The 24,601-nt window shown below is 45.3% G+C and overlaps 1 protein-coding gene across 1 annotated transcript in view; it reads right to left on the bottom strand.

Annotated features, from left to right (window-relative positions):
- Positions 1-618: 618 nt before the first annotated feature.
- LOC124622801 overlaps positions 619-24,601 on the bottom strand; it is a 234,137-nt gene continuing 210,154 nt past the window's right edge. Inside the window, exons 3-5 of the mRNA XM_047148593.1 lie at positions 6,626-7,123; positions 1,413-1,554; positions 619-671 (exon numbers count right to left, since the gene is read on the bottom strand). Of these exons, the coding sequence (XP_047004549.1) occupies positions 619-671; positions 1,413-1,554; positions 6,626-7,123 (693 nt within the window). The remainder of the gene's footprint in view (positions 672-1,412; positions 1,555-6,625; positions 7,124-24,601) is intronic.

The raw sequence follows: 24,601 nt of genomic DNA, 5'->3' as shown, positions 1-24,601 counted from the left end.
AACTGTTGCAGAGACTGCTCACATCACAAACCTGTAGCCTCTGACACATGTGTACTCCAGCCTTCGGCTGTTACTCAAGAGTTGGAGTTTTTATGTTCGCTAAATTTATACTTGTGAAAAGCCAAAGACACGAACTGACAAATAAATAAATAAGCAGCTAATAAAGTGTGACTTTTTTCTCTTGCCACTTTGCCCCACATGTTCTATGAAAGAGAAGTTGAGACCTTTCTGCCACATGTTAAACAACGCTTGTAGTTGTACGATGTATTAGACATTAGGTTTGAAGTACAATAAGACATCGCTGTTCACTGAATTAACATTTAAATGTTACTCGAAATTTTTGTATCACATCAGTCACAAAATTTAATTCAGAATTATTTTTCAATGACAAAGACAATGCTAGGGCCACATACAGACAGTGAATGTGTAATGTTGTTAAATGTATGTATGCCACATTGTAAAAATTTCGAAAATACTGCTTTCTTTGCAACTATTGGAAATGACAGCAGTCAGCTGTGGCGTTGGTTGCCGTCCAAGAATGATGATAATAATGTCACGGGGCTCCCAGTCGGGTACGAGTCTTTCGGTAGGATATCAATGACTCACGTGATGGTTTGGCTACACATTTGTTTCAGTTGACAGGAGTGTCTGCTGGAGCTCGGTGGTGTCCACTATCGGAGCGCGACGGAAGCCTGACTTTATGTTTCTGGTACAGATGGGTATGTAGTATCAAAGATGAGTAACATATCGCATAGCTTTTAAGATGCTCTTCCAGACTGCTCTGCATAGCCTTAAAGGTGTAACTGTGCTCCTGTTCCTGTACACCATAGCAATAATGGACGAGCACTCTTTTCGATTTTGTCACCTGTCCGTTGTTGATCACTTTGCAGTACCTACACTGCTTACTGACTTAAAACAAATAAAATAAAAAATAAAATAAAAAAATGTGATGAAGCAAAAATTGACACTCGAAAAGAAGAAATGTTTGCAAGGGTGGCTCGTAATGTAATATTGTAGAGTCCAGCATATTTTCCAGTCTGTTGTCCCTGTAACTGTAGAGGGAGTTTTGCACACTGTGTGGCTGTGGCTGACAGTGTGTGTGGCGGCATGGCAGGGGGGTGGCGCAGGAGTAGCACTGGGGCTCCAGAGTAGCACAGGAGCTCAGGAATAGCGCAGGGGCTCAGGTGTAGCAGAGGGACAGGAGTAGCATGGGAGCTCAGCAGTAGCGCAGGAGCTCAAGAGTAGTGCAGGGGCTCAGGTATAGCGGAGGGACTCAGGAGTAGCACTGGGGCTCAAGAGTAGCACGGGAGCTCAGGAGTAGCGCAGGGGCACGGCGTAGTGCGGGCCGGGCGCCTGGCTGTTGACGTAGAAGCGCCGCCCCGGGCCGCCGCCGTTGCCGCCGCCGCCGCTGCCGAAGGGCAGCCGCCGGCCGTCGTCCTTGACGGTGAGGCGCGCGCCGATCTGCATGGACCAGGGCGCCGGCTGGCGCGGGTTGTAGCCGCGGTACGGCTCCGCCTCGTCGGGCAGCAGCGGCGCCGGCACCGCCGCCTGCCCCTGCGGCACCACGCGCAGCCTCATAGCACAGTGCCTAAAGCTTACAACAGCGTTAAATGTATGGCGTCAGCACAAGAAAACTCACTCACCACGACCAGAGCCGTACTAAAGTCAGTCTGCGTCCCTGGCAGGACTTCCAAAGATGTGCCCAGAAGAAAACTACACTACTGGCCATTAAAATTGCTGCACCACGAAGATGACGTGCTACAGACGCGAAATTTAACCGACAGAAAGAAGCTGCAGTGATATGCAAATGATTAGCTTTTCACAACATTCACACAAGGTTGGCGTCGGTGGCGACACCTACAACGTGCCAACATGAGGAAAGTTTCCAACCGATTTCTCATGCACAAACAGCAGTTGACCGGCGTTGCCTGGTGAAACGTTGTTGTGATGCCTCGTGTAAGGAGGAGAAATGCGTACCACCACGTTTCCGACTTTGATAAAGGTCGGATTGTAGCCTATCGCGATTGCGGTTCATCGTATCGCGACATTGCTGCTCGCATTGGTCGACATCCAATGACTGTTAGCAGAATACGGAATCGGTGGGTTCAGGAGGGTAATACGGAACGCCGTGCTGGATCCCAACGGCCTTGTATCACTAGCAGTCGAGCTGACAGGCATCTTATCTGCATGGCTGTAACGGATCGTGCAGCCACGTCTCGATCCCTGAGTCAACAGATGGGGACGTTTGAAAGACAACAACCATCTGCACGAACAGTTCGACGACGTTTGCAGCAGCATGGACTATCAGCTCGGAGACCACGGCTACGGTTACCCTTGACGCTGCATCACAGACAGGAGCGCCTGCGATGGTTTACTCAACGGCGAACCTGGGTGCACGAATGGCAAAACGTTATTTTTTCGGATGAATCCAGGTTCTGTTTACAGCATCATGATGGTCGCATCCGTGTTTGGCGACATCGCGGTGAACGCACATTGGAAGCGTGTATTCATCGCCATACTGGCGTATCACCCTGCATGATGGTATGGGGTGCCATTGGTTACACGTCTTGGTCACCTCTTGTTCGCATTGACGGTACTTTGAACGGTGAACGTTACATTTCAGATGTGTTACGACCCGTGGCTCTAACCTGCATTCGATCCCTGAGAAACCCTACATTTCAGCAGGATAATGCATGACGCATGTGGCAGGTCCTGTACGGGCCTTCCTGGATACAGAAAATGTTCGATTGCTGCTCTGGCCAGCACATTCTTCAGATCTCTCACCAATTGAAAACGTCTGGTCAATGGCGGCCGAGCAACTGGCTTCTCACAATACGCCAGTCACTACTCTTGATGAACTGTGGTATCGTGTTGAAGCTGCATGGGCAGCTGTACCTGTACACGCCATCCAAGCTCTGTTTGACTCAATGCCCAGGCGTATCAAGGCCGTTATTACAGCCAGAGGTGGTTGTTCTGAGTACTGATTTCTATGGATATATGCACCCAAATTGCGTGAAAATGTAATCACATGTCAGTTCTTGTATAATATATTTGTCCATTTACCATCTGCATTTCTTCTTGGTGTAGCAATTTTAATGGCCAGTAGTGTATATACCTGCCAATTGGTGTACAATAGGGCGATTCACCCTTTCGGTGGTTGACTTGCCTGACTGGATCCTTGGCGATAGGTATGTAGTATGTGTATGAAGTTACACTGACAAACGACCATGTCTTGTAAGGAAGTGTATGTTCAAGACACTACCCATTCTGTCGAGCTCTTCTTTTCAGTCCATTGCTGCCTTTTAGAGAAACTCAGTGTCAGCAAACATCAAAGGTCTCACTACTTCTTCCTAAATGTTAATACCCCTTCCACATTTCTTCTTGGCTTTCTCTACTTGCTGCGCAGTGTTCCAATTTACTAATGTCTGGAATAGGCTGCATCTTTGTCTCACTCCCCTTTGAACTATTCCTCCCATTTCATGTCCTTCAACTCTCGTTAGAACTGGAGCCTGCTATTTGTACAAGTATGAGTTTACTTGTAGCTCTGTGTGTTTCAAATCTGTTATCTTCATAATTTAGAAGAATTTATTCCAGTCAACGCCAGTGAAAAAATTTCTCTAAGTCTATAAACTCTATAATGGTGGGTTTGCTTCCTTGAATCAAATTTTGAGATACGTTGAAGGGCCTGTATGGCATCATGTGTGCCTACATTTCAGTGGAACCCAAACTGATCTTCCCCAAAGTTGGCTTTTACCAGGTTTTTCATTCTTCTCTTAATAACTGATGTCACTGTTCTGCAAGTATGAGTTATCAGCAGAAAAATGCACCTATCGGATCACAAAAAAAAATAATGTGAATGTGTTCCTGTTTATTTAAAAAAGACTTTGACTGAAAAGTGGGGTAGCAGCTGCCTCATTCTACCTTCCTGAGCATCTTTAAAAATTTTCCGATAAATTTTGTCATGCGAACATATTCCCGCTTTTTTTAACATGCAGCTTACCTCAGACTAACAGTAACTCATTCACACCCATTAACTGATCACTGTAAGTCACTCATACCCATCCACTCCCAGTTGCTCTTTCTCACTCATTCTCATTATCTCTTTGTGTTTTCTGTCATTGTCTCCTATGTCACAGCCACAGTCCTATTCGTTCTGTCCTACTACTACAGTCTCCTCTCACTATCATTGTCTCTCTCTTCCTCTCTCTTACTCCTAGTATCTCGTTCCTTACTTCCTACTGTTACTGTCTCTTCTCACTGTCACTCACACTCACACTCTCTCTATCTTTTCCTCATTGTCATTATCATATAATTAGTCTCTCATTATCACTGGCTCTCAACCAATTCCACTTCCTCTTTCTCTTTATTCCTCTAACCGTGGTATTGCCTCCTTCACTCTTATCCAAGCACCACAGTGTTCCTCTATTTTTCTCATACTGCCATTGTCTCTTTCGCTCTTTCTGTAACACAACCAGTCTACAATGTTGGAGCATTTATTACTTTTCCGTTACTTTCCCACTGCCACTGTCTTCTTCTCAGCATAAACATGTTCGCATGCCAACATTTTTGGGAACATTTTTATACGCACTCAGAAGGTAGGATGAGGTAGCTACTACACCACTTTTCAGTCTGAGAATTTTAAATAAACAGGAACATACTCGCCTCTTTTGTGATCTGATAGGAGCATTTTTCCGCTAGCTCCCTTCTTTCTCCTGTTGCAGCAGGGGATTGTAACTCATATGAAAAGAAATATACTGGTCAGTAACATTTAGACAGTTTACTAATGTGACAATGAAATAACGCAAAACTAAGTTTATATCTCAGATCGGATTTCATGTGCAAAAGAATTTAGCATGTGCTTCAGTTTGCATAATGGGGTTCCCAGATGATGGCGGATACATTTTGCAGCATATTTCTCAATGCTATCTCACTTTATGAACTATATTTTCGCCTCACACCGTATTTTACGTGCGTATCTTTCGTGTATATGCAGCGAAACTTTGAATCTCTGTATCCCAGAAATGGATAAATATATGAAGAAAATCTTCAAGATTGTTCGAGGTCAGGATCTTAGGAGTACATCGTAAAAGTTTCAGCCATTTTCTGTGCACAGCCATCTTGGAAACCTTGGTTGGCGTTTGATCCGCTGGTGACGGCGAAAACATAGTAAAAATGTGGGGTTTTCTGAGGATACTCCACCCCAGGAACTAATGGTGCCTCCATGGCTCCCATCAAGCTCCACGCAGATAAATACAAAAAGAACGAACCGATTTTCTGCAGGAGGGAGTGTGTCTTATTCGTACTTTGACCCTGTTGTGTAGGATAGTGACATTAAGACGATCCTTCTGTTGGATAGACAAATGGTCCCTAGCGCAAGGAATTCCCAAGAAAACTTTATCCTACCTTTTTATCATCAATAGAACCTGAGGTTTAAGCACTGGAAAATTCAGTTTTTATGCACAGCGTTTTGGTACCTATTAGGTACGCATGCATACCGATTGTACTGTTGATTCAATAGTATTCACGTTCGCCTTGAAGACTAAAGGTATTTCACGAGTCTTATGAATCCTAGAAACCAGGTGGAATAATTTTTTCATGGCTTGCTCTCCTGAGAATCTGAATAATTTTGAGGAGTTGTCTTCTCAGGGGACTTGTGTCGACTTAGGTCTTTTAGTGTGTGCCAAGTTATTCTCGCAATATCATATTGTCTCCTACATCATCTTCACTTACTTCCTTTTCTCGTTGTATAGTATTATTGTCTGCCTCCATAGCTGAGTGGTCAGCACAGGTGGCTGCCATACAGAGGATCTGGGTTTGATTCTCAGGACTGCTGGGTATATCTCAGTGATCAGAAGACCAGAACGGCATCCACTCAGCCTCGTGAAAGCCAGTCGAGGAGCTTCTTGAAGGAGAAGTAGTTGCGGTCAGATAGGAAGCTGACAGCAGCAGAGAGAGACAGATGTGTTGACCCCAGGCCCTTCCGTACTGCATCCAAGTGACATGGTGGAGCCAGCCACTGTGGCTGAGCGGGTCTAGGCACGTCAGTCCGGAACGGCGCCACTGCTACAGTCACAGGTATGAATCCTGCCTTGGGCATGGATGTATGTGATGTCCTTAGGTTAGTTAGGTTTAAGTGGTTCTAGGTCTAGGGGACTGATGACCTCAGATGTTAAGTCCCATAGTGCTCAGAGCCATTTGAACCTTTTTTTTTTTTGGCATGGTGGAGCTAATACATAGCTCCACCTTTCATCTTTCCCTTCTTTTTTCAGAACTGGCTTGCCATCTAATCTCTTGATATTCAGAGACCTGTTTCTCGTTTCTCCAAAGATTTCTTTAATTTCCCTATCGGCCTTATTTATTTTCCCCTTGTAAAGAGTCACATTGTTTGCATAGACGTCCCTGTTATGTCATTTTACACCTCCTGTCAGTTTCATTTTTTAGATGTCTGCATTTCCTTTTGCCTGCTTCATTCACTGCGGTTTTGTATTTTGTCCTTTTGTCAGTTAGATTCAGAGACTTGTGCTTTGTTGAAGGATTTCTACTCATCTTTCCCAAGGAACGAGAATGTGCACAGAATTCACATAACGTAAAATACGAGACAGCTTAAATGCAGTGAGATCCCTACCTGTGGACCACGGTAGGGGGCGCCGGGGCGTCTGTGGTCCGGTACGGGTGACAGAGGCAGCGTCCGCCGACCCTCTGTCTCTGGCCTCCCAGAGTAGGCCAACTCCGGCCTCCTGCCGGAGTAGTCTAGCTCTGGCCTCCTGGCGGAGTAGTCTAGCTCCGGCCTCCTGGCAGAGTAGTCCAGGTCGGGCCGCCTGGCGGAGTAGTCCAGGTCGGGCCTCCTGCCGGAGTAGTCCACGTCTGGCCTGCTCGAGTAGGAGTAGTAGTCCGGCCCTGGCCTCTGCTGGTAGTAGGGGGGCGGCGGGGGCGCGGGCAGGCGGCCGTAGCGCGCCTCTGGCGGCGACGGCGGGAACTCGCGCCGGCGGTCGGCCTCGGGCTGCGCGTCCGCGTCCACGATGGAGTAGCTGAGCGGCCGCTCCCAGCGCTGCCCGCGGCCGTCGCCGTAACCGCGGCCGCCCGCCTCCTGCCGGCCTAAGCGCGGGTACGGCGTCGCCGGCACCTGCGCATGCGCACGTCACCACATTTATCCACAGCCGTCAGCAGAAGACTGTCTAGCAGACGGCACCCATTCGTGTGCTGATGATACTGTGATGTACGGGAAGGTCTCGAAGCTGAGTGAATGTAGGAGGATACAAGATGACCTCGACAAGAGTTCTCGTTGATGTGACGCATGGTACCTAGCTCCAAATGTAGAAAAATGGGCGTTAAAACAGATGAGTAGCAAAAAGAAACTCATAATTTCCCATACAACATTAGCAGTCAGAATGAGATTCTCACTCTGCAGCGGAGTGTGCGCTGATATGAAACTTCCTGGCAGATCAAAACTGTGTGTCGGACCGAGACTCGAACTCGGGACCTTTGCCTTTCGCGGGCAAGTGCTCTACCATCTGAGCGCCCCAAGCAGTGCTAGTTCTGCAAGGTTCGCAGGAGAGCTTCTGTAAAGTTTGGAAGGTAGGAGACGAGGTACTGGCAGGAGTTAAGCTGTGAGAACAGGGCGTGAGTCGTGCTTGGGTAGCTCAGATGGTAGAGCACTTGCCTGCGAAAGACAAAGCTCCTAAGTTGGAGCCTCGGTCCGGCACACAGTTTTGACCTGCCGGAAAGTTTCATATCAGCGCACACTCTGCTGCAGAGTGAAAATCTCATTCTGGAAACATCCCCCAGGCTGTGGCTAAGCCATGTCTCCGCAATATCCTTTCTTTCAGGAATGCTACTTCTGAAAGGTTCGCAGGAGAGCTTCTGCAAAATTTTGAAGGTAGGAGACGAGGTAATGGCAGAAGTAAAGCTGTGAGGACGGGGTGTGAGTCGTGCTTGGGTAGCTCAGATGGTTGAGCACTTGCCCAGGGAGATTTCTTTTATGTCATGAAGGTAAATTATCTTTCGCACTGTTAATAATATATCATCCGCAGCCCGCGGCCACCTGTAAAACACATCATAAAATCTGCTGCTCTGCCCTGCAATCCCGAAAGCTGAAAGAAATAATTTTAGTTCACTATTACCTGCCCGCTTTTTTGCAGTAAGATCGGTTTCATTTAATGCAGTTTGAATGCGCCGCGGCAGCGGCTCGTTCGTCCGTAGCACAGCTGTGCACCACGAATAATATTTAAATAGCTGAAAATGTCTTAAAAGGATGGGATAAAATACCAAGCAAGGTTATTACAAATCGTAATGCAAGTTTTCACTAAGTAACCCTATTCAAAACATTTATACAGATTAAATTCTTACACTTGTAGTCATTTGAGGAATTTAGGTCCAAGTTGTTTTTATTTATTTATTTATTTATTTATTTTTTTACGAGGATCTACAATACTGATTAGCTGAAAGCCACAGTACTGGAAGGGATACAAGCCATTTCTCAAAAAATGATGTAGAATGCAACGAGCAACTTCCTCCAACGTCTTCGGTAATGACTCGCCATGATGGAAGCCGTCTGTGTGATGTTCCTTTTCAGAAATAAACTTGTGTTTGGCTTTCCAATAATGGCAATGTATGTAGAAGAGTTATCTACAAGTGAACTTGGCTTAAATATATGCTAAAGCTCATAATAACTAAATCAAAATGTACTACTTCTTGTGGGCCATCCTGTAAATACGTTGATTCATACGAAAGGCCTGTCTATAGAATTTATTACCACTACACCAGGCCAGTTCTCCAGCACTAATGGGCTACTATTTAGTGGAACAGGGTTATCACTAGTGGTGTAGCTAGCAGAGGAGGAGCAAGAGTGCATTGTTGCCAAGTTTCTCCCACCTTTTACATACGCCAATAGCCCTAGGTATAAAGTGACAGGAAATTCCAAAAACTGTGGGAGATTTAAATTGGCCAATAGGTCACACATATACCACTGTGCACCGTATTATATAAAATTATTTTGAACTGAATTCAATTAAAATATCAGGAACTGTCTTGCCTAGAGTTTAAAAATGTTGCTGACCCAGCTGACCAAAATTTGAACAATTGTCGAAATTTTTGAAAACATAGTCAGAGATCTTAAAATTTGTTAAAATTAAAATTTAAAACAGTCTTGATCGTAGTCTTGTTAAAATATTTTTTTATTGGAGTGAGTGACCGGTTTCGACTCTATGAAAGAGTCATCTTCTGACTCCAGAACGGTGGATGGACACTGCTAGGTGAGTTCCGTGGACACTCATCTAGCAGTGTCCATCCACCGCTCTGGAGTCAGAAGATGACTCTTTCATAGAGTCGAAACCGGTCACTCACTCCAATAAAAAATATTTTAACAAGATTGCGATCAGGACTATTTTAAATTTTAATTGTAAACAATTGCCCCACTGAGTTTGAAGTTAAAACAATCCCCCCGCCCGACATCATAGTTGAAACAATCATCACCGCTCCCCCTTATGCGCACCCCGGAACTCCCCTTAACTCAAGTGAAGGTGGCTCACCCGCGCCATTGCCGCCACTGGAGACCCACCACACGGAGTTACCGCCAACTGCTGCCTTGTAGCACTAGAGAAAATCGCACGACAATTCAATAGCCTAATGCAAACTGTTTAATATTTGTCCCGATTTCGCAACTAGTATGTTGTTAGCGATGGCGCAACAGTCACAGGCCATGTGACTCGAGTTAAAGTGTAGGGGAAATTTGCAAATGCAAGCAACGCACGTACACTTTACCCATATCGAAAAATCGTGGGAAATTCAAAATAACCAGTAGCTCACAAAGACATTCCGTAGGAAAAGTAAGATATTTACAGAGGGGCATTTGTCTTGTTGGGGGAAGACTTGCGCGGTGGCTCAGAAGCCAGGAGGACCAAATGCAATGGCTCAGAAGCCAAAAAAAGGAAATACGGTGTTTATTTTAAATTAAAAACGGGAACATAATGTCTGGCGCCTATTAAACATAGATAAACAATAGTTCGGCCAATATAAACTCTTCATTATTATATGCAACAGTCATGTATCGAGCACATTTGAGGTTGAAACACGTTTATTCTTGTTTACAAGTCGAGTCCGAACGAACAAGTCAAGCGGTCCAGCCAAGCTCCGGAAGCTGGCCTGTTACTTGCGTAGTGTAGCCGTGTGCCGGCCAGAGTCTGGTGGAGCTGCCAGCCGACCTTTCAGAAACATACATTTTTTTGAGATACGCTGTAGTTCTGGAGTTCTCTATAGAAAATTTGAATAGTTCTTAAGAATTTCGCACAAAAAACAATACACGGTCTGGCTCCATTAGGTCTTACGCTCGGTATGTCGTCTGTCTATCCTGTAGTTTTTCAACTCTTGGTTTTGCAACAAGTTCCGGAACTTTGTCCTTCCCCTTATCCTTTCCCAGCAAACATACTCTCAAAATTATCCTTACGAGAATAGCGCAAGCAGCACAATCATCCACAACATTTCGACAAGTACTCTCACTTGTTCCTTCCACTGTAGTGCTCATTACAGACTGAATTCCCTTCGAAATGCTTGGTTTTCTAGAACTCCGGCTTAGCCGAAACATCTTTCTGGTGTCTGGTGACACTAACCACGCGAGTTACGCCTCAATGTATCCGTATATCGTTTAACTAGTTTCTCTCGTACGTTAGAAGCACCTTACGACAGCTCTGCACTGGCATCAGCTTTCTGTCGTCGAAGGTTAACTTTTGCGTGATGTTCAGTCAGAACGTTTCCCTTGGGGCTCGCATTGCATCCTTCACCCACTTGATACATCAGATTGTGGCTGCGTTGTGAACAGCTCGCTGCGCACATCAGCTGCGTGCCCTGGGAGGTTGTGACACAGTACTTGTGCTCGCGCTACATTCTGAATCTCTGGCAGCCACTCTTCAACAGATTTAGCCCTGGCAACTTGGCCATCCACACTACAAACTCGCCTCCTCTTCCTTTTCCTCCTTTCACCTTGATTCTGAGGAAATATATGTGCCTGTGCCTCTGTGTCACGACATCTGCAACACAACTATCAACAATTTCTTGTGCATTCCCTGTAGTATCTCAAATACCATCAGCTGCAGTTCCAATTTACACTGTGCAAAATCCACCGGCACATCCACTTCTCTTTGCATCTGGCCCAGACTCTCCGACCTCAACACAACACACATTATCACCAAAAGGGGCAGACACTACCGCTCTTAAATCAGCCATGTTGCTATCCACAGACTTGTTCACTTCTGTACAGCCCATACTGATTCCTTCTGTCGCTACAGTTATCTCATACTCTCCAGTTCCACATGACATTGCAGCTGATACTTCCATGTTACTTTTCATAACATCCACTTCGTTACTATTTTCAGGAATTTGTACATTTGACCACTTCCAGTCATTGTCTTACTTCTCCTACTTAAAATATTGTCCACTCCATTGCTAAGTTCCGCCCTACACCTCACAAGATTTACAGGCTTAACTACACCAATGGTACTTATTGGCAGATTAAAATTGTGTGCCGGACCGAGACTCGAACTCGGGACCTTTGCCTTTCACGGGCTCTGGTAAAGCACTTGCCCGCGAAAGGCAAAGGTCCCGAGTTCGAGTCTCGGTCCGGCACACAGTTTTAATCTGCCAGGAAGTTTCATATCAGCGCACACTCCGCTGCAAAGTGAAAATTTCATTCTACACCAATGGTAATTGGACGACCTACAATAACAGGAAAACTTGACACAAGCCTGTTCCTTTGCTAGCCCCAATCGCTTCCATTCTCCTGTAGCCTATCTACTTTGGCACCTAAAATTTTTAACACATCGCTCGTGTTAGCCGCTTGTGGTATTAAAACTTTCGCTCCCCGTTGCACTGACTACGACATGATTACTTTTTATCAATTATCCACATGCAAACGAAAAAGATGCTGAAACATACCACTTTCCGAACACTTCGCACTACTTCACATGCTCACGTACCGACCCATATTACTTGGTCTGCCCAAAATGAAATAAAATTACGAGAACACTTAACCATAACACTATCATATTACTCCTTACTATCACTTAGCCGCTGTTGCCTGAGTTGCTGCTCATAGCTACCACTTCACATCGAACCAAGGACTAAATATAGCCTCACCTCCCGAATCGTTACTCATGGTTAACAGCTTCTATACTACTAGACAACAAGCCACACCTTTTCCTCGTGACTCCCGAATTGCTCATATCAACCAGGTGAAAAGCAACACTTATACACTGAAGTACCAAAGAAACTGGTATAGGCATGCGTATTCAAATACAGAGGAATGTAAACAGGCAGAATACGGCGCTGCGTATATAACACAAGTATCTGGCACAGTTGTTAGATCGGTTACTGGTGCTGCGATAGCAGGTTATCAGTCGTGCGGTAGCGTTCTCGCTTCCCACGCCCGGGTTCCCGGGTTCGATTCCCGGCGGGGTCAGGGATTTTCTCTGCCTCGTGATGGCTGGGTGTTGTGTGCTGTCCTTAGGTTAGTTAGGTTTAAGTAGTTCTAAGTTCTAGGGGACTTATGACCACAGCAGTTGAGTCCCATAGTGCTCAGAGCCATAGCAGGTTATCAAGACTTAAGTGAACATGATGTTATAATCGGCGCACGAGCGATGGGACACTGCGTCTCCGAAGTAGCGATGAAGTGGGGACTTTCCCTTACGACCATTTCGCGAGTGTACCGTGAATATCAGGAATCGGGTAAAACATCATATCTGCGACATCGCTGCGACCGGAAAAAGATCCTGCAAGAACGAGACCAACGACAACTGAAGATAATCGTTAAACGTGACAGCAAGCAACTCTTCCGCAAATTGCTGCAGATTCCAATGCTCGGCCATTAACAAGTGTTAGCGTGCGAACTGTTTAACTAAACATCATCGATATGTGCTTTCGGAGCCGACGGCCTACACGTGTACCCTTGATAACTGCACGACACAAAGCGTTATGCCTCACCTGGGCGCCGGCCTCTGTGGCCGAGTGGTTCTAGGCGCTTCAGTCCGGAGCCGCGCGACTGATACGATCGCAGGTTCGAATCCTGCCACGGGCATGGATGTATGTGATGTCCTTAGATCAGTTAGGTTTAAGTACTAAGTCTAGGGGACTGATGACCTCAGATGTTAAGTCCCATAGTGCTTAGAGCCATTTGAACCATTTGAGCCTCGCCTGGGCCCGTCAACAACGATACTGGACTGTTGATGTCTGGAAACATGTTGCCTGGTCGGCCGAGTCTCGTTTCAGATTGTATCAAGTGGATGGACATGTACGGATATGGAGACAATCTCATGAATCCATGGACTCTGTATGTCAGCAGGGGAGTGTTCAAGCTGGTGGAGGCTCTGTAATGGTGTGGGGCGTGTGCAGTTGGAGTGATATGGGACCTCTGATATGTCTAGATACGACTCTGACAGGCGACAAATACGTATGAATCCTGTCTGATCACCTGCAACCATTCATGACCATTGTGAATTTCGGCGGACTTGGGCAATTCCAGCAGGACAATGCGACACCCCACACGTCCAGAGTTGCTACAGAGTGGCTCCAGGAACACTCTTCTGAGTTTAAACACTTCCGCTGGCCATCAAACTCGCCAAACATGAACATTATTGAGCATATCTGAGATGCCTTACAGAAGAGATCGCCACCTCCTGGTACTCAAACAGATTTATGTGCAGCCGTGCAGGATTCATGGTGTCAGTTCCCTCCAGCATTTCTTCAGACATTAGTCGAGTCCATGCCATGTCGTGTTACAGCACTTCTGCGTGTACGCGCGGGCCCTACACGATATTAGGCACGTGTACCAGTTTCTTTGGCTCTTCAGTGAATTTACGCCTTCTCAAATTACTGTCTACGTTCACCTGTTACGTGCTGAACTTAACCCACGGCAAAACCCAGTGAATTTCTATGACATTCGCAGTCAAAAGAAAAACAAAACAGAAAGACTGCACTCACCCCACCATGTGACGATAAAACTACACCCCTGCACCATCGAGTCATCTTCTTCACACAGGTGGCAATTGTGGACTTTCGAGTTCCTGCACTGTCATCAAACAGAGTAGTGATGGGTTCTATGATCTCTCTTCTGACACAAGCTATAGCGCCCCCTGGTGCAAGTTGGGGCAGCAATGACCCAGAATGTTGTGACAGTGTCGTGGAGGCGAAGTGGGGAGCCCAGGAAACTCAAGAGAAAGGCAGCTGCAAACATGACAAGTTCTTTCATCGGCGCACCTGCTCTGCTTGATACCATGGATCATTGGTCGGCCAGCCTCTAAATTTTGCTGGGCTTGATGCCTGCACGCCCCGCTACGCTGACAATGGACTCTGCACCACGCCGGCAGCCTCATTGCATAAGGCAGCCACGTGGTCTCCAGTGACAGGCGTATTCGACCTTGTTATATCTGCACCGTCCTAGGTGACATCTATACTACTGGCCATTAAAATTGCTGCACCAAGAAGATGTTAAGCGGGTATTCATTGGACAAATATATTATACTAGAACTGACATGTTATTACATTTTCACGTAATTTAGGTGAATAGATCCTGAGAAATCAGTACCCAGAACAACCACTTCTGGCCGTAATAACGGCCTTGATACGCCTGGGCATTGAGTCAAACAGAGCTTGGATGGCGTGTACAGGTACAGCTGCCCATGCAGCTTCAACACGATACCACAATTCATCAAGAGTAGTGACTGGCGTATTGTGACGAGCCAGTTGCAAGGCCACGTTTTCAGTTGGTGAGAGATCTGGAGAATGTGCTGGCCAGGGCAGCAGTCCAACATTTTCTGTGTCGTCGAACTGTTCGTGCAGATGGTTGTTGTCTTGCAAACATCCCCATCTGTTGATTCAGGGATCGAGACGTGGCTGCACGATCCGTTACAGCCAGCGGATAAGATGGCTGTCATCTCGACTGCTAGTGATACGAGGCCGTTGGGATCCAGCACGGCGTTCCGTATTACCCTCCTGAACCCACCGATTCCGTATTCTGCTAACAGTCATTGGATCTCGACCAACACAAGCAGCAATGTCGCGATACGATAAACCGCAATTGCGATAGGCTACAATCCGACCTTTATCAAAGTCGGAAACCTGATGATACGTATTTCTTCTTCTTACACGAGGCATCACAACAACGTTTCATCAGGCAACGCCGGTCAACTGCTGTTTGTGTATGAGAAATCGGTTGGAAACTTTGCTCATGTTAGTACGTCGTAGGTGTCGCCACCGGCGCTAACCTTGTGTGAATGCTCTGAAAAGCTAATCATTTGCATATCACAGCATCTCCTTCCTGTCGGTTAAATTTCGCGTCTGTAGCACGTCATCTTCGTGGTGTAGCATTTTTAATGGCAAGTAGTGTAGCTGCGTCAAGGCGGTGGATGCCTTCGATACAGAGACACCTGCCCAACGGTGGTGGGTGGCGGCTGGTGCGCATGGGGTGTAACACGCTGCCCTCTGGGCAGGACTTGGCCGTGCTGCTGGAGATGACCTGTTGTGGCCAGCGGCGAAGTGGCACGAAGTCCGTGAAGGGAATGCAGAGAGCCGTTGCCCTGCCATGGCCACGAAGTGGGTCTACTGTCAGGTCCATGTGGCTTCCCCATCCGGCACAGCTTCGTCGTCTTGGTTAGGCTGCAAGACTCGAAAACTACCGGCACTTACAGTCGCCAGTGGTACGCTTGTTGCGCATTTGCGCCACTGCCAGCCCTTTACCCTAAAACACCACTGCCGCGCGTGATTAGCCGAGCGGTCTCAGGCGCTGCAGTCATGGACTGTGTGGCTGGTCCCGGCGGAGGTTCGAGTCCTCCCTCGGGCATGGGTGTGTGTGTTTGTCCTTAGGATAATTTAGGTTAAGTAGTGTGTAAGCTTAGGGACTGATGACCTCAGCAGTAAAGTCCCATAAGATTTCACACACATTTCATTTGATTTAAAACACCACTGCCACTGGCAGTGTGGAAATCTACCTTGCCCCTTGCTGCAGTAGTCTGTGCAGTACCGTTTATTTGGCTGTTTCAACAGGGTAACCTGCCTCACCACAGTACAGTGGCCTTGATTAGCTGCTACGTCCCCCACTCGCCTGCTGGAAACACAGCTGTAGTCCACAGCTCTGCCTCAAACCAATTTGCCCATATGTTATTGTACTACAACACGAACATCATTTATTATGGAATCATGTTGATGTTCTATATCACCCGCCCCCCCCCCCCCCCCCTCGTCCCAGAAAGCTTATAATACGTGAGCATAAAACGTATTGAATGTGTACTACCTTGTTTTACGCACAATACAACGTCGATTCTCTGTCACATGGATTGGACAAGCCCTACATAGGCTGAAAGGTAATGAAACGTTTGATTTTTAACCAGAAAGCCATCCGTAATCGAAATATATTCAGATTGAATGAATGTGCGCACAAAAGACAAGAATGCAGAACTCACAATACGCGTGAGACGATAATTTAACACCATCCAGCAGGCCTTAGGTACACATTTTAAATTAAAAATCAACGGAGCAATACTGTATTAGGCCCCTGGAGGAGCACTTACACAGCTCAATAGACACAAGACGTTTCCCTCGCGACATGGATTAAGGTGTTTGATATGGAACACATAACGTATGAAGGCGCACGATGTTTCTCCTATGGCTCCATTTGCGAGTGGAACAGGAAAGGGAGCGACTAGAAGTGAAATACTCTAAGATGTGCTGTAGGAAGGCCTGTCGCTTTTGAAAGGTTTGTAGCTGAGCAGAAGCAGTGTGAAAGTTTTTGGCTTGCAATAATACGATGATTTCATATGTTTAGTGGTACATTAAACTCCATGCATCCCTCCTATAAACAGAAAGCGATCTAGAATTCAGGCTAGCATCGTAACTTTTAAGCGATTCCAGACATAAATTGTAAATGTTTTATGTTGTAGATAGGACATTCAACATCTCCAGGTTTAATATGGGGTGGAGCTGTGAGGCATTCAGCTCACCGTCATCGGAAGATGAACATATACACTTTACAGACACACCTCGCAAGAGTATATCTGCGGCATTGTCTTGCTTAGGACATGGTCGTAACATCCCACGCACATACAGGAGAGAGAGCGAGTGGCAAGGGAAATGTCCTTTATCTCTGTTGGACTAGCCACCAACCATCAAAATTTCGCCCACACACGACAGATAGCAGCCAGCAAGAACTGGGTGACAGAGCATCAGTCACGCGGACTCAGCCCCAGTCAGCTGCCACTCGCCAAAACACGAGCTGTATTAACTGCTCTGCTACCTCTTTATTACACTACTGGCCATTAAAATTGCTACACCAAGACGAAATGCAGGTGATAAACGGGTATTCATTGGACAAATATACTAAAACTGACATGTGATTACATTTTCACGTAATTTGGGTGCATAGATCCTCAGAAATCAGTACCCAGAACAACCACTTCTGGCCGTAATAACGGCCTTGATACGCCTGGGCATTGAGTCAAACAGAGCTGTACAGATACAGCTGCCCATGCAGCCTCAACGCGATACCAAAGTTCATCAAGAGTAGTGACAGGCGTATTGTGACGAGCCAGTTGCTCGGCCACCATTTGACCAGACGTTTTCAGTTGGTGAGAGATCTGTAGAATGTGCTGTCCAGGGCAGCAGTCGAACGTTTTCTGTATCCAGAAAGGCTCCTACAGGACCTGCAACATGCAGCCGTGCATTATCCTGCTGAAATGTAAGGTTTCGCAGGGATCGAATGAAGGGTAGAGCCACGGGTCGTAACACATCTGAAATGTAACGTCCACTGTTCAAAGTGCCGTGTGACCAATGTGACGTGTAACCAATGGCTTCCCACACCATCACGCCAGGTGATACGCCAGTATGGCGATGAAGAATTCACGCTTCCAATGTGAGTTCACCGCGAGGTCGCCAAACACGGATGCGACCATCATGATGCTGTAAACAGAACCTGGATTCATCCGAAAAAATGGCGTTTTGCCATTCGTGCACTCAGGTTCGTCGTTGAGTATACCATCGCAGGCGCTCCTGTCTGTGACGCAGCGTCAAGGCTAACCGCAGCCATGGTCGCCGAGCTGATAATCTATGCTGCTGCAAACGTCGTCGAACTGTTCTTGCAAACGTCCCCATCTGTTGACTCAGGGATCGAGACGTGGCTGCACGATCCGTTACAACCATGCGGAGAAGATGCCTGTCATCTCGACTGCTAGTGATACGAGGCCGTTCGGATCCAGCACTGCGTTCCGTATTACCCTCCTGAACCCACCGATTCCATATTCTGCTAAGAGCCATTCGATCTCGACCAACGCGAGCAGCAATGTCGCGATACGATAAACCGCAATGGCGACAGGCTACAATTCGACCTTTATCAAAGTCGGAAACGTGATGGAACGCATTTCTGCCCCTTACACGAGGCGTCACAACGTTTCACCAGGCAACGCCGGTCAACTGCTGTTTGTGTATGAGAAATCGGTTGGAAACTTTCCTCATGTCAGCACGTTGTAGGTGTCGCCACCGGCGCCAACCTTGTGTGAATGCTCTAAAAAGCTAATCATTTGCATATCACAGCATCTTCTTCCTGACGGTTAAATTTCACGTCTGTAGCACGTCATCTTCGTGGTGTAGCAATTTTAATGGCCAGTAGTGAACATCTCTCTCTTCATCTGGCAATATTTCCATGAATGAGTTGTTATTAAAATCATCACAAGAGGCCAATCGTCCATCAGTATACTATTCCGTCGTTATTTTCCTAAAAATCATTCCACAACTACGAAATTGATTGGTTCCTCTTATTTCCGCCATGACAGCTAAAAACCGCTATAGATCCTCCTGCTTCGTTGAAGCGTGAATTTATAAACTGCCGTCTGCTTCACATTTCCTGTGCAGCAACCTACGTAAATTTAAGTATTAACTGTGTTTTTCTTACTTGTAACTTCTTTTTCCGTGTGTTTTTGCTTTTCTAGCTTTACTTTTCGAGTACTAGTAATAATGTTCCACAGATTTCGTGTTTGTTTTGAATACAGTCCAGAGACAGTTAGTGCTTATTTTTGTTGTTTCCGACAAGAAGAGTCTAGTAACCACAGTTTAGTCAGCTATCAACCGCCTTTAGAGAATTAGGACTCCAGTTAAATGTAGATTACTTAACTCTCTATAGTAAAGTGTTGATTTCTTAGGATGGATAGGATGTGTGACTGCTGTGTACTGACGCAGGAGTAGCTGGCCACTGTTCGCGAATAGCTGAACGAGCTGATGACCACGGTCAGCCGTTTTCAGGTTGCTGCCTCGGGGTGTAGCGGCAGTGGGGAGTCTGGTGCGTCGCATGGTACACCCCAGGTGTTACATGCTTCACCCACGGTCCCTGCTGTAGAGAGACATCTTCGCGGGTACCGGGCGCGGTTGGGACATCCTCTCCCCAAGGGGAGTGGCGGGTTCAGCGGCTTTCGCGTTGTACGAGGCGGAGGGTCAATGTGGATGCTGGACGTGTGCTTAAGGAAATAGCGGAAAGGTCGGGGAAGAAGCCAAGTGTCTGCTTGCCGGGGGTCTCATCCGAGACTCATGGGGGAGTGCCTGCCGACGGTGATAGAGAGCACTGGGTGCACCCGACTGCAAATTGTTCCTCATGTCGGCACCAATGTCTCCTGCCGACTGGGTTCAGAGGTCATCCTCAGTTCATATAGGCGGTTGGCGGAGTTGGTGAAGGCAGAAAGCCTCGCTCGCGAGGTGGAATCTGAGCTAACTATTTGTAGTGTCGTTCCCAGAACCGTTCGCGGTCCTCTGGTTTGGAGCCGAGTGGAAGGCTTAAACCAGAGGCTCAGACAATTCTGCGGAGATCGGGGGTGCAAATTTCTCGACCTCCGCTATCGGACAGAGAAATGTAGGGTCCCTCTGAATAGGTCAGGCGTGCACTACACGCAGGAAGCGGCTACAAGGGTAGCGGAGTACGTGTGGAGTACACATGTGGGTTTTTTAGGTTAGAGAATTCCCTTCCTAGGCGCGACAAGACGCCTCCTGAGACGCAATAAGCTAGCAGTAGGCAAAACGCAACAGGGAACGACAATATTAATGTGGTAATAGTAAACTGCAGGAGCGTCTATAGAAAGGTCCCAGAACTGCTCTCATTAATAAACGGTCACAATGCCCACATAGTGCTGAGGACAGAAAGTTGGCTAAAACCAGACGTAAACAGTAATGAAATTATAAACTCAGATTGGAATGTATACCGCAGATACAGGCTGGACAGTGAAGGGGGAGGCGTGTTTATAGCGATAAAAAGTGCAATAGTATCGAGGGAAATTGACGGAGATCCGAAATGTGAAACAATTTGGGTGAAGGTTAGAGCAGGCTCAGACATGGTAATTGGATGTCTCTATAGGCCCCTCTGGCTCAGCAGCTGTTGTGGCAGAACACCTGAAGGAAAATTTCGAAAATATTTCGAGTAGATTTCCCGACCATGTTATAGTTTTGTGTGGAGATTTTAATTTACCAGATACAGACTGGGAGACTCAAACGTTTATAACGGGTAGCAGGGACATCGAATCCAGTGAAATTTTCTTAAGTGCATTATCTTAAAACTACCTTGAGCAGTTAAACAGAGAACCGACCTGTGGTGATAACATATTAGTCCTTCTGGTGACAAACAGACCCGAACTATTTAAAAGAGTTGACGCAGAACAGGGAATCAGCGATCATAAAGCGGTATAGCATCGGTGATTTCAGCCGTAAATAGAAATTGTAAGTAGGCTGATTATGTGTTCTTATTGGTAACGTTACGTAGCGCTCTGTATGAAAATCACTGGCTGTGCTGTGTGCAGTCTGTGGCTAGTTTGCATTGTTGTCTGGCATTGCAGTGTTGTGCAGCTGGATGTGAACAGTGCATAGCGTTGCTCAGTTGGACGTGAGCCGCCAGCGGTGGTGGATGTGGGGAGAGAAATGGCAGAGTTTTGAAATTTGTAAGACTGGATGTCATGAACTGCTATGTATATTATTAGGTTTCAACACTATTAAGGTAAATACATTGTTTGTTCTCTATTAAAATCTTTCATTTGCTAACTATGCCTATCAGTAGTTAGTGCCTTCCATAGTTTGAATCTTTTATTTAGCTGGCAGTAGTGGCGCTCGCTGTATTTCAGTAGTTCGAGTAACGAAGATTTTTGTGAGGTAAGTGATTTGTGAAAGGTATAGGTTAATGTTAGTCAGGGCCATTCTTTGTAGGGATTTTTTGAAAGTCAGATTGCATTGTGCCAAAAAAATATTGTGTGTCAGTTTAAGCACAGTCAAGTATAAATGTTGAAAGGGGACGTTTCATATGGCGACCCTGCCAGGATACCTGGAATCTTCTGATTTTTTCCTTGTAGCTTCTGTAATTAGTGTAGCTATTGTTTATTGCTAGCACATAATTGTAGAGAGAATTTCCTTTGTAGTTGTAGTTTTTCATTCTTGTACAGTAAAACAGTTGTGGCATGCATGTAGATTTGCACTAAGTATTTTGCAGCTGCACTTGCAATTAACTAGATATTATTTTCAGTGCTGTGTTAATGTGTTTCCTTATTTTGCTCTTCAAATTGTGCTTTTCTGTGTTATCGTGTGAAATATTGTGACAATAATGGCGTGTGAAAAACGTAACACTAGGCTCCAAAGTAAACTGAGAAATAATAGTGACGACGAGCGTAGCTTATCAGCACCACTGTGTAGTGAATTAACAGACATTCGAAGTAGTAATTTGGTAATTGTGCATAGGGAAATGGAGCGGGCGGCAAATAATGGTGTAGACAGTGAAACAGGTAATGAACAGAGAAGCATTATCGATCGATCGGTCGGCAACAGCTCGCCTCAGGAATCCGAAATGACAGAACACAATATTGCAAATACTGTAGACTTAGGTTTTGGGTCCTCACCGTTTTCTCAAATGAGTCAAGACACATTTTCTGCTTGTCAAAATGTGAATGTTGCCGGTCAAAATGCACTGCCAAAAAGCATAGAGAAACAGATTCCGGACACTAATACATTATTAATGCAATTAATGCAACAAATGGAACAAAATCAGAGACAAACACAGCAAAAGCTTCAAAAGCTAGACACAATGGAACAAAAGCTTCGGAAGTTAGACATAATGGAACAAAATCTTCAAAAGTTAGACACCTCACTTGAACAAACACGTGAAGATCTAACTACTGAGTTACATAACATTGAATCGAAATGTCAAAAAGTCTGTAATGACGTAAAAACACAGATTTGTGAGCATTTTCAACCTATTTTTTCGCGGTATGAAAATGCATTACAGAATCACGAAGCAGCCATAAAAGAACTGCAAACCATTGTTCATGAAAATCATGAGACCTTGTGGGGCTAAAATTGACTCAGTTGCATCTACCGATTCAGTTACGCAACTTGCAAAAACTCAGGAAAACTTAAAGGACACAGTAGATTCGATTTCAACACAAATGGACACTCTGAAACTTGGTTCAGAAAAACACACTGAGGAAATGTGTTCACTATCGGAGAAAGTAGCCGAACTTTTGGATCAGCTCACTAACTTATCTACAAAGGTAGACGATGATCTGAATGACACAAGACCTGTAGCCTTCACTGACACAGAAGAGTATGAACAAATTAGAAAATTCAAACAAAATCAAAATCAAAACAATACACAGTACAAAAGAGAAATCCGGGAAGTACAAGATCAGTTGATGCAGGTAATACAAGAATTACATATTTCAGAGGACACTCGCGCTCCAGTACAGGAAGAGGGACATAGAAATACGGAACAACCACAAAATAATAACACAGGACACTTTGGAAATTATGAAAGAAATTGGCAAGGCGCATGAATTTTGAGATGGAACCGCCGAAACGACGTAACAATGACCGACATGCGACTCGCCGACATGATGATTTTGACTATAAGCTGTTCATTACTACACGTAAATTCAAAACATTTAAGAATTCTGGCAACGACATTCATCCACAAGCATGGCTCCATCAATTCTCTCATTGTTTTCCTCCCAACTTGTCATTAGAACACAGATTAGAATTTATGTGTGGCTATTTAGAGAATGAACCAGCTGTAAGAATGTGATCGGTCATTCACGATTGTCACAGTGAAGTAGAATTTTATCATGCCTTCCTCTCAGCATATTGGTCTCAAGCTACACAAGACCGAGTAAAACATAGCACCATGATGATGAAACACTTTGAATAATCTGAATTTTCCTGTCTTGTCAAATATTTTGAAGACATGTTGCATAAGAATCAATATCTTTCAAACCCATACAGCCCTTCAGAACTCATCCGCATTTGCTTAATGAAATTGCCTGAACATTTAAGAAATATTATTTTGGCAGGACGTTGCAAAGACGACATTGAAGCTTTTCAGGGACTCTTACAAGAATTAGAAATTGACACTGATAATCGCGGAATGGGAAAACAGGAACACAACAATTACAGGTCACATCCGTCGCAATTCCGCGATGAAAGAAATAATAACTGGACACAACAAGGTTATTCTCACAACACAAATCGTGACGAAAACAGACACCATCCATATGACAACCGTTGGCAGAGTAGTAATAACTACAGGGAAAGATCACCTCTCCGCGGTAATGACTATTACAGAGACAATCAGAGAAACAGACAATATGGGAACCAAAATAAATATTATCAAGGGAGACAGAAAAACTTCAGACGCAACAGTTCAGCGCGCAGTTACGATTCAGGGAGAAATTCTCCACCACGTGACCCACAAGAAAGAAACTATGTAAACTACCGACAAAACGACAGACCTGAATTCCCTCAGAACTGGCGGGATTCAAACAGAGCAGGGCACTCTCGACAAGGTGAATTTGTAGAAGTTAGGCCTCCTAATCCCAATAACGACGCGCGCCAACAAAGAAATAAGACAATGACTCGCACCGGCAGGCAGCCACGTGCGCCGGCAGGGCTTGAGAAAAATAACATAAGCTAACCTTGCGAAAAATTCCAGTGTTCCTTACCGACGTAACCACATGATAATTGCATTGAAGTTGAAACTCTGCGTACTAGGAAGAGTAAAGGTTTACACCACATTTCACATGTAAAACCATTTATTGAAAGATAATCTGCTTTTTAACTTTGTCTTTGCCATATAACTTTTCACTTTACATTACCAGTATGCTTTGTCAGACTTAGAATCTGTTAACATGCAACAATGTTTGAAGTTAAATATCCAGTCAAGAACCAAGAGAACTTATTTAAACAGAAATTACGAATGCATTGTTATAGTGAACAGATGTTACATTGTTATTGTGTGTGTACATTCTTGCTTGTTAGTTGCACAATTACGTAACGACTATAAGGCTTACATACTTAGAACATATACTGGTACTGCTAGTGAGATTTTAATGCAACATTTTGGTTTACTTGAAAATACATTCTGGATTTAAAGTACTTTCTGTGAGATACCAGATGACACAGTGGTTAGTATATGTGACAGCTACACGATTTTATCATGACGCTACTAATGAGTGACAATTTACAATGTTGCTTTTGCGGTGTATCTGTTTTATATCTGCACAGTTTTTCTGAATTCTTCTGTAAAGTGAAACATGTTTTACTTTTGTGGTATAGCTAC

The sequence above is a fragment of the Schistocerca americana genome, chromosome 7 (assembly GCF_021461395.2).
Source record: "Schistocerca americana isolate TAMUIC-IGC-003095 chromosome 7, iqSchAmer2.1, whole genome shotgun sequence".
Lineage (NCBI taxonomy): Eukaryota > Metazoa > Arthropoda > Insecta > Orthoptera > Acrididae > Schistocerca > Schistocerca americana.
This window is presented reverse-complemented; position numbering and strand designations above follow the sequence as displayed.